This window comes from Myxocyprinus asiaticus, chromosome 36 (genome assembly GCF_019703515.2).
Source record: "Myxocyprinus asiaticus isolate MX2 ecotype Aquarium Trade chromosome 36, UBuf_Myxa_2, whole genome shotgun sequence".
Lineage (NCBI taxonomy): Eukaryota > Metazoa > Chordata > Actinopteri > Cypriniformes > Catostomidae > Myxocyprinus > Myxocyprinus asiaticus.
Window position 1 is genome coordinate 12,117,740 of NC_059379.1, and position 11,038 is coordinate 12,128,777.

An 11,038-nucleotide genomic window follows, 5' to 3' on the forward strand; every position below is an offset into this window, starting at 1 on the left:
ATTAAAAAAAAAATAATAATAAAAAAATAATAATAATAATTACAGCATTTCTGTTATATTCTGCCACAATATTATTATATGAAAAGGAAAGTTGCCATACAATACTTCTGTGCAGCACCCAGCTGAGACATTGAGAAACAAAGCCGGTGCTTGAAAGATACAACAAGGAGGAAAGATCTGTAACTCCCTAGAGCACATAGTTTGTATGGGGATGAGAGAGAGAGAGAGAGAGAGAGAGAGAGAGAGAGAGAGAGAGAGAGAGAGAGAGAGAGAGAGAGAGAGAGACGCACGTATAGTACCCTCCACACAGCCGCATCATTGGCTGCACGTCAGCGTGACTCAAGTGATTCATTGGTGACAGAACAGGCTCCGGCCAGATCAGGACTATATTCACCTGATGAGCATCAGCGAAGCTCCAGATCTCATTCAAGCGCTTCAGTAAAAGCTGTTTGCTGTGCGAACGTGATGGTCCTGGTCCTGGTCCTGGTCCCAGGGTAGCAGCATCATCAGAGGAAGACATTAATAGCTGATCATCATTAAGGTATGTAAGGACTGATGTCTTATGTCACCATGTGTTCGGAGATAATGATTGGGTGATTTTGTGGATGCTGAATTGGTGAGCGCCAGTGGAGATGTAGAGCACAATTTTATCAGGTTACTTTTTAACAGGTTAAGCCTCATACCGATACAACTTCAGTATAATAATCATCGAGTAGCTATTATGCTTTTAACCCCTCTTCATCGTTTATATAGGAAAATTAACATATATATATATATATACACTCAAGGATGTTTGGCTACTGGGTATTTATACCCATGTGGAGTGCCAGCGCTGGGTTTATCTAATCAGTGAAGAGTATGAAAGTCACGTTTAGCACGTAGACCACAGCGCTCCGATGCATCAGATCTTCTTCATTCAAATATTTAGAAGCAGAATTGCAAATAATTAATTCAATAAATATTCCTCAATGTGTTTGCTCCGATCTTTAAGTCACAGCACGCGCGTCTTATTTAGTGGTGCTCATATGCAAAGGATGATGGAAAAATAAAATAAAAAATAAAAATGCAACAGTAAACCAAAGCTTGCCTTTTAATGATTTGTCAAACAGACTCATGCAGTTAGGCTACAGTACATTGTGATTAGATGTGTGCATAATTCTTTGGATCCCCTCTTTGTAAATCAAAACAATATGCGTAATCCCCTTGACATGCTCCCACTTCGATTGACAGATTGGAATTAGCACGTGCCACTAATTAGCATGGACAAGACAAGAAGCCTGAATCATTATGAAACAGCCAAAGTCAGCTGTGACATGCTTCAGACAAACAATTCAGTGGCCTTTCTAAAACAAATCCTAACATACAGTAATTCCTCCTAACCAAACATAATGTAAATCCCAACTACACATACTGCTTAAAAATCTATCGAAGTGAGGACAGACTCGAATTACTCTAGTCTTTACTCCAGGGGAGGCGATTGTGGTCATTTGCAATCAGTGCCACAAGAGGGTCTTAATTTAGGATGGATATCATAGCTCTGGTAGGGTTTAAAAGTGGAGGGCCTCTGGGTTTTTTTCCACACTGGAGGTGTCCCCCTCAACTGACACCCAGCTAAGAGATGTAGATATGTGGGAGGTTCTGCACAGTCAGTAAGGATCCGTTTAAGAGACCTTGAGCAAAATAAGCTGTAAATATATTGGTTGCATAGTTGACAACTTACAAGATTTCACTTATTGCAATTTGTCTACATCATATCCTTTGGTTGACTAATTCTCTACAGCCTGACCTTTTCTTAGTATTTAACAATTTAGAAGTTGCATTTTATCCAGCTACATCCGCTCGTAGGCCTATCACACCAATTGCGTTGTTAAGATCTGAAGTTGTCTTGTATTTCTTGCTGTATAAGTCATAGGCCTGCTAAAGTGGTTTAGAACTAATTGATTTACATAGGAATTAAAGGTTTTTAATATACCGTATATTGATATTTATAGCATTTATATGATATTGTTTATATTTGAATGACAAATTGCTTGTTCCTCATTTGTAAGTCACTTTGGAAAATGGGTCTGTTAAATGACAGTGCAATTGAACTCATTTTCAGTCTGTATCTAGAGAGGACCAGGTGTCCAGATGTTATAAATTAGTGTTATATTTTGGACTAAATAAGCATTCATTGCAAAGTATTAACTAGTCTCTTCAGGTTAATAAGACATGAAGCATTCTTGCCCTTTAAGAAGTTCAAGATTAGAAGGTTGACCATTCTGTGGACCATGCTTTCATAGTGTGTGCTGAATCCCACATCACATTACCATTTAGAGAAATTAAAAGTGTTTATTTTTTTTTTATTAAGTTGCTATTTTGCTAACTGTACTGTTAAATATGTGGAAGTTTTAGACTCAAAGGAAAGACATCACAAGCAAGGTAACCTACATGTTGTCTACCCATCAACGGCATGTTCTGGCAGCTGCTGAGTGACTGTTGAGAAATAAGAAAGGGCACGGCAGTTCATACATTGCGTAGTAGATTAGAGACAACATAATTGCTACTCTCTGATCTGAAATAAAAACCACTTGTGATGCTGTTTCTTTAAAAGTCATAATTTGCTGTGAGACTTGTAGTGAGATGATCCATTTAACACATTGTATCCAGAATTTAACACTGCAGAGAAGACATGTGGCTCTTGGCAGGAACATGACTAAAGGAGGGTGTGAATACAGGGTGCCAGGCAATAAGAACAGTTCTTACTATACAGGGAGAAAACCAGCTGTATTAGAAAATTCACTAGTTAATTAAAATGTGTTTAGAGTTTTGGTGATAATGGGTTACTTTTATGTTGTGGCAAATTCAATTAAACATATACCTTTGTTGTAGAGCCAAAGGGTTTATTTCAACATAAATTCTGTCGTCATTAACTTATCCTTATGTTGTTCCAAACCCAAATGACCGACTATCATAGAACAGAAAAGGAGATGTGTGGCAAAATGTTAGGGATTGACGGCCTAAGTCACCTAGTCAGTGGTGACTAAGACTAACATTCTGCTTATCTCCACTTGTGTTTTCTATAGAAGAAAGAAAGCCATATAGGGCTGGAGCAACATGACGGTGCAAATGACGATAACATTTTATTTTCGGGTGAACTTATTCCTTTAAGCACTATCAATTAGAGGTCGACCAATAGTGGATTTTGCCAGTATTGATAACTAATGGTGAAAAAGGCAGATTAAAAAAAAAAAAAAGATCAGTCTTTACTTAATATGACAGACACAAGAGGCAACAAGAGTCCAAAATGAATTAAAATCCCAGATATTCCCAGTAATAATAAATGAAAATTGAGCATAATGTGGGACTTTAAACAAACCAAATTAAGTGTGTGTGTGTGTGTGTGCGCGCGTGTGATGAGGAATAAGGTCGTTTATTTTCAAGGTATGAATTTGGAGACATGATACATGTGCTGAAGAGGGATGTTTCCATGTAGAAAGTTTTTGCATGCCCTCGCTTCAATTTTAAGCACTTAATTATCTCATCAAAATATGCATTATAATGAGGATAAAAATAGGGATGAAAATTGTCAATAATAAAAGATTTAGAAACAGCAAATCCCCACGAGGTGTCTGTGATTGTTTTTATTTCACCTCTAGAGGTTGCTGTTATATGGCAGAACCAAGCCATTCTTAACTGTAGAACCCTCTAGGGCTGAACACAGAGGAAGACAACATTATCGGCAACTGTCGGCATAGTGTTGTTTTTTTGCTGATAACCGATAGTTCAAAAAAGCTACTATCAGAACACATTAATCGGTAAAACCAATATATTGGTCTACCTCTACTATCAGTGTGCTTTTTGATGACACTTTCTGTTTTTTCATGCAGTTTTGAGAGACCTGACCTGTACTAAGCATCATGGGTGGAGTGGTAGTGGACACTGGCAACAGTGGGGTCAAGGCACCTGATGGAGGATGGGGTTGGGCTATCCTTTTTGGCTGCTTTGTCATCACTGGCTTCTCCTACGCCTTCCCCAAAGCAGTCAGCGTCTTCTTCAAAGAGCTCATCAGGGAGTTTGGAGTGGGCTACAGTGACACTGCTTGGATTTCCTCCATTCTTCTAGCAATGCTTTACGGCACAGGTAGGGATGTCTGCTAGCAGGCGGTAGGGATGTCTACTGGCAGGCTGCAGGGATGAGATATTACTTACGATTTTGAAGACCATGCTGTATATAATAAGTTGGCAGAAGAGTAACTGGCTGTAGGAAAGAGCCCAGAATGCAAAAGAGCTGCCATCCCATGCAAATGTAGTCAAAATATAACCAGGTTATCTGTAAAGTCAGCCTATGCAAAGTGCTCAGTGTTTTTTTTTTTTTTTACCCATGTATTCTAAATGCTTACAGTAGTTTGCTTGCTTCAGGGCCACTGTGTAGCATCTTGGTGAACCGGTTTGGCTGTCGCCCTGTGATGATGGTGGGTGGCCTTTTTGCCTCCTTGGGTATGATCATGGCTTCCTTTGCAACCAACATCATCCACATCTATCTCAGCACAGGGGTCATAACAGGTGATATTGTCTTGTAAAACAATAAATAGCATTTTATAGATGTAAAAGTATTGAGTCCACTTGTGAAAATATGAACAATGCTACAAATGTGCATATTTGATTAGTGATCAAGAAAAAGTGCACATCAGAATCTTAAATATTTCTTAATTTTTTTTGATAGGTTTTCAAACCCTATTTCTAGGTCACTAATGTAAGCAAATTTGTGACATTGACCAAGTGAACTCCTTTGTACAAAAGGTCAGATTTCTTTGCTTTCATTGAAGCATACAGGATGCTCTTTGGAACATTCTCCAATCGTGCTGGGAGAACATGGATCTTTAAGTTTGTAATAATACTACCCAATACTAAATTAAAAAAAAAAAAAAAATAAAAAAATAAAAAATAAAATACATGTGAAAATTACAACTTCAATTTCAAATTTCTTTTACTCAAATTATGCTGATAATTTGTAATGTAAATATTTGTGTTCAATTGTAAAAGAGTGCAGAATAAACGCTTTTTCATTTGTGGACTTAACATAAAAAAAATCGATTTATTAACAGTCTTGTATGATGTACTGCAGGTTTGGGTCTTGCCTTGAACTTTCAACCATCCCTCATCATGCTGAACAGATACTTCAGTGAGAAACGGCCCTTGGCTAATGGGCTCGCTGCAGCTGGAAGTCCCGTGGCTCTATGCTGTTTGTCTCCTCTTGGCCAGATACTTCAGTACAAGTATGGTTGGCGAGGAGGCTTCCTCATCCTTGGAGGCTTGCTGCTAAACTGCTGTGCCTGTGGGGCTCTCATGAGGCCCTTGATTGCTCCAAAAAAGAAGAATGAGGTGGAAGAAAAAGAAAAGGAAGCGAAACCTCAAGCGAAACCCAAGTTGCTTGATTTTACCGTCTTCAGAGATCGTGGCTTTGTGATTTACACTGTGGCTGCGGCCATTATGGTGCTAGGTCTATTTGTGCCTCCTGTGTTTGTGGTAAGCTATGCCAAGGAATTGGGGAATGAGGACACAAAGTCTTCCTTGCTGCTCACCATACTGGGGTTCATCGATATCTTTGCCCGGCCCACATGCGGTATCATCGCTGGGCTCAAGTGGGTGCGTCCACGATGTGTCTACCTCTTCAGTTTCGCTATGATCTTCAATGGTACCACCGATCTTGTTGGCTCTCTGGCCAAAGACTACTCCTCTCTTGTGGTGTTCTGCATCTTCTTTGGTATCTCCTACGGCATGGTTGGAGCCTTGCAGTTTGAAGTGCTGATGGCCATTGTGGGAACAGAGAAGTTCTCCAGTGCTATTGGCTTGGTGCTGTTGATTGAAGCCATTGCTGTGTTGGTGGGACCACCTGGAGCAGGTACGTTTTTTTTTTGTGGGGGGGGCGGGGTTAAAATCAAAATTTTTGATGTTCTGTTAAAGAAAAAAGGCTAATGCTTGTATATTTGCAGTTTGTGACAATCAGCTAAAGCAGGGGTTCTCAACAGGGCCGTTCAAAGGATGCCAGGGAGTGCTGAGAGCAAATTAGTAGAGAGGGGGGCGTTTATCAGGCGTCATAATCAAATCTATCGCCAAGTTCCTCTGCATTAAAACGTTTATCTTGACTTGGAGTATATCAGTTGGTTGTCAATTATACGGGTTGGTATGCATTTGTACCATGGTTCATCTGATTTTTTTTAAGTATAGCGATGCATCCTGAAGTATCTGGTTTAGCAGCGTCAAATACACAGGCGGAGGCACAACCTCGGCTAATGCACCTGTATGGCTCTGTAGATGGATACGGCTCAATGGACAAAGCTCTTAAAGCTCAAGCTCTTAAACTCGCAGCTTTGTGAGAATCAGTGAGAAGCAAGGTGCGAGAAGCGGAAATTGTATTTACTATAGTAACACTAACTGTACTTTAGGCAGAAATAGATTGATAACATATTATCATATCACTACTTCAGCTCTATTCAATTTGTCATAAGCTACATTAGGGGATTGAGGGAATATAATTCATTTTTGTTACAACTTATAAATATTTATATTTTGTATTTATTTTTACGTGTGTTTAGAGTAGGTCTACTGTTTATAATTGCAAAAATGCCATAGTTTGTTTTATAGATTTATGATACATCTAACCATGGTAGTGAAGAAGATCCATGCTTCCATGTGTTTATAAATACCACTGTTAAAACTATAAAAATAAATAATGAATAAATTAACATTTTCAAAAAGGCAAATGTAAAATATATGAACTATCACTTTTATTATTGGTTTCGGTCTTCGCATTTGCATTTTATAGGCCCCAAATATAGCCCTCCATCTGGTTGAATTCAAGAAAGGCAAGGTTTGGTCTTACATTCATGATGCATAAGCCTGCTGAATTTATTAACAAAACTTTAAAATTATGCAATGCATCAAAGTTGCATTGAGCAAATTAAGGAAATAACACAAATATTGATGTTTGTTCCTTTTTTTTGTTTTGTTTGGTACAACAAAGTCTCCACTTTCAAATTATGTCACATAATTGGGGGTAAGAGAATGAAGTATCAAAAAAGGGCTGAGAACCACTGAACTAAAGTATACTCATTTTTTTCAGCTGCTCTTGATTCCGGAGGTATTTTTCCCATTATATTGTTTTAAAATAATCTTTAATAAAAGCATTCTAAGGCATGAACCAAACCAACCTGATCTGAGGTGAATCATAACATTACAAACTTTATTAATTGATTTGAAGCACACACACACACACACATACAAAAAGAAAATTGGACGAAAAGACAATGGTTCAAGACTGTGTACTCGCCGTCTTTAATGAGAACATGAACTACAATGAGCAAATAATAGAAAATGATGGAAAAATATCAATAACTTTCAATAGTTTAAGTATTGAAACAATATATTTCTAATAAGTGCATTGCAAAATAATATATACACATAAATATACAGTAGTTTGATAGTGTAGGGAATCAATTTTGCCACAGTTTTCTGATTGGTGTACCTTTCTGTTCAGGATCATGGGTAGTGTAGTCATTCACCTCAAACTGAGCTATTAAATGCAAATTATTAAGTTACATTTTCTAATAAAGACTGATGGCTTCAATAGAAGCAATATACCATCGATGTTCATGGTAGGTCTGTCTTTAAATTGTATTGTTAAAAATCAGTTCCCCTATGTGGAATAAATTAATGGGATTTTTACTTCTGGAGTCAGACTGTTGCACTACTGAAACCAAAGTATCTTGGAGAATGTGCTGATTTCTTTGTTACTTAATCTGCATTAAGACTAGCTAACTCAAATGGTCAAGGAACATTTTATATAATATACTGTATGTGTGTGTGTGTGTGTGTGTGTGTGTGTGTGTGTGTGTGTAGTATATATATATATATATATATATATATATATATATATATATATATATATATATATATAAAAATACATGTACAGTTGTAGGGGTGTAGGTGGGACTTCACATACCTTACCTGAGCCTTTTGTTAAATGTTACAAACACCTTCTTTTTATGGAACACCGTAGGAGTGCCTTATTACTTTTTTTTTTTTTTTTTAAATCCCAGAGACCCAGGGCAAATATACCATTATAACTATCCCAACATTGGCAGCTGATGCTCCCAGGTTATGGGATGCTTCCTTGAGCCCTGAATGACCTGTAATATCTGCCACAACAATAATAATTTTATAATTATTTCACACATATACAGTGAAATTCTTTTTTTCACATATCCCAGCCAAGCTGGGGTCAGAGAGCAGGGTCAGCCATGATACAGCACCCCTGGAGCAGATAGGGTCAAGGGCCTTGCTCAAGGGCCCAACAGTGGCATCTTGGCAGTGCTGGGGCTTGAACCCCCAACCTTCTGATCAGTAACCCAGAGCCTTAACCACTGAGCCACCAATTGGCCACTCCTCACAGGAGTTGATATCACATCAGTTCTCGTGTTTCATTTCACAGGTCGCCTTCTGGATGCCACAAAGAACTACATGTACGTCTTCCTGCTGGCAGGCTGTGAGGTGGTCCTCTCGGCCCTTGTGCTGGCCATCTGTAACTTGCTCTTCATCAAGAAGCCCCAACAGCCTGACCCTTCAGCCAAGATGGAGATGGCCATTACTGAGGCAGAAATGGAGGAGCTCAACAAAATACAACATGAGGAGCAAGACAATGGAGGTGGTTCTGGTGAGACTACGAAGGAGCAAGTCGAACAAAGCGTTAAGGAAACAACTACAAAGTCTGAGGATACAAAGGTTAAAGAGCCTGAGAGCGTAGGGGTGGACTCGATAGAGCTTGAGACCATTCCCAAAAAGGTGATGGAAGCAAATGGTGTTGTAGTTGAACCTGAATCCTCCCTGTAAGAGATCTACTGTAGAACAATAGATATGACAAAACAACCCCAGTAAGACTCATGAACGTGCTCGGTCCATGGAAACCGAGATGTTAAACTCATTTGATGTTGCGGTGTATGCTTTTCTGTATTGTGCTTGGAGTATGTCTCATCTGGTTATAAAGGACCACTTTTCAATCTGCTCTGCATTTCAGATAGATAGTAGCACATGCATCTGAAGTGATTTAGACCTTTCACTGCCTTGTATGCTAACAACAGTTGACAGGATATGTTCTCATACATGTATTAAAAAGGTTCTTCTGACAATGACAATGATTTATCAAAGGTGTAAGATTACGATTATTTGGTTATTTGTACAGAACCTTTTAGGAGTTTTAAAATGTGAACATTTCAATGTGCAAGAGATTTTTTTTTTTTTTTTTCTTAAACTTTATTCAGGTTGTACTGCATTTTTGGCCAAAGGGACTCCACATCAGAGCAAGGCACCAGAATTATAGTGAAGATTACCAGCTTGCTTGGTTTGTGGCATACAGTAATCGCTAATGTGGATTGTTTAAAGTATCTTTATAATCTATTGTAATGTATCAAACTGGTCCGGAGAGAGCACAGGAGTTTAAGGAGAATTATTAGATTTTAAGGTTGTATCAAAGTTCCGTGTTTCAGACAAATCCTAACAGACTTGCTTACCCATAAGTATGGAATGCTAGGCACAAATGATCAGCTGACGAGCTTGTTTGTATGAAACATGGTCCAAGTAATAGTCTCTTTAAATTGAACACTTTGTGTCTTTTGGAATGTACAGAATTCATAAGTATTTTTGTGTAGTGTTTTCAAAGGATATTACTGTTGGAGGGCACAGCTCTGTAACATTTTTATAGTGCTTTTTGCTATTTTATTTTACAGTCATTTTAACAGTATTTATTGTAGACATGTTGATGTCATTTGGCAGCTACACCACTTTATCTGTACATTTATTTATCTAAATGTCTGTGTGTGTTCAATCCAGCTGCATCAATTGAAAGGAGGGGACCATTTAGTGAGCTTGTACATGTGATATGATGGTTATATAACAGCATGTATTGTTAGCGACATCTCAGTGGGCACCTTTTTGGAAACCAAATCTAAAAATGATTACAAAAATACATGTGGGGCCGATAAAACCTTTTACCTCTATTTTTGTACGTCTTTCACCAGCAGTTTGTGACAAGGGACCCTCTTCTACTTTTTTCGTACTAAAGACACTTATATTTTTTGGTTGTGCCTTAAGTCTGATTTGTAGCCATACCTAATTTGTTGTGAATCATTCTAGAAATAAATGCATCCCTCCTGTATCCTGTGAACCTAGTCTTTTATTAATAGTCCATTTCCATTTAGTGTTCAGAGTACATTCATATTTTTGCTTTTAAACAATGTCATTGCTAGAAAAGCTAAAAGTGTAACACTTTTTTTTTTTTTTTAGGCAAAGATTTTTTGGATGTTAAAATACTTTCTCCTATCCCACCTTAATATGAAGCAAATATAACTATAATGTAATAAACAGTGGGATAATTTAGAGTTACAGGTTCCTTAACATTCATAATTGATTATGAATGTAAAGGAACCTACTGTAAGTGTAATTGATCCCACTGTTTTCTCCCCAGGACAATCTACACAGAGGTGGAACTCGGGCAAGTCAAATCCTATTAGCACAGGATTTGTGTAGTATTTTCAGTTCAGTGCAGCTGTTGTCCATCTGTAAATGTGGTGTGTCATTAACGCCTTAACCGATGGTTAATCTGAAACATGGTAAGGCAAAATAGTGTAGCAGTGGTCAATCCTGCTCCTGAAGATCTGCTTTCGTATGGAGTTTAGATCTAACCTTGCTCTAACACACTAGTCTTATGTTCAAGTGAGTCAAAAGACTTAAATATTCTTTCAAAGTTAGTTGGATCTAAAGGAAGTTTTAAGTATCCCTTTATTGACTAAATTAGTACTTTTAGGAGAGGAAAGCAACAAGGAAAACAAAACATTGCTCAATAAGCATGTTTTTAGATGCATGCAGAAAAATAAAGTTCACAATCATGTGGAATTTTATACACTCCACTAACCCAATGCAGTGAACATTATTGTGCACAGAATTCTTTTTTAACAAAGTGGTGTGTGTTCAAAGGCAGTAGGATAGCAGTAGTGTAGAGGAAG

At 37.9% G+C, this 11,038-nt stretch overlaps 1 protein-coding gene across 1 annotated transcript; it reads left to right on the top strand.

Annotated features, from left to right (window-relative positions):
- Positions 1-336: 336 nt before the first annotated feature.
- Positions 337-10,191, top strand: LOC127426884 (monocarboxylate transporter 4-like). Its single transcript, XM_051673994.1, has 5 exons — positions 337-541; positions 3,870-4,122; positions 4,401-4,544; positions 5,107-5,883; positions 8,473-10,191. Exons 2-5 carry the CDS (start codon positions 3,900-3,902, stop codon positions 8,868-8,870), a joined length of 1,542 nt encoding a protein of 513 aa, XP_051529954.1. The 5' UTR covers positions 337-541; positions 3,870-3,899; the 3' UTR covers positions 8,871-10,191.
- The last annotated feature ends 847 nt before the right edge of the window (positions 10,192-11,038 follow it).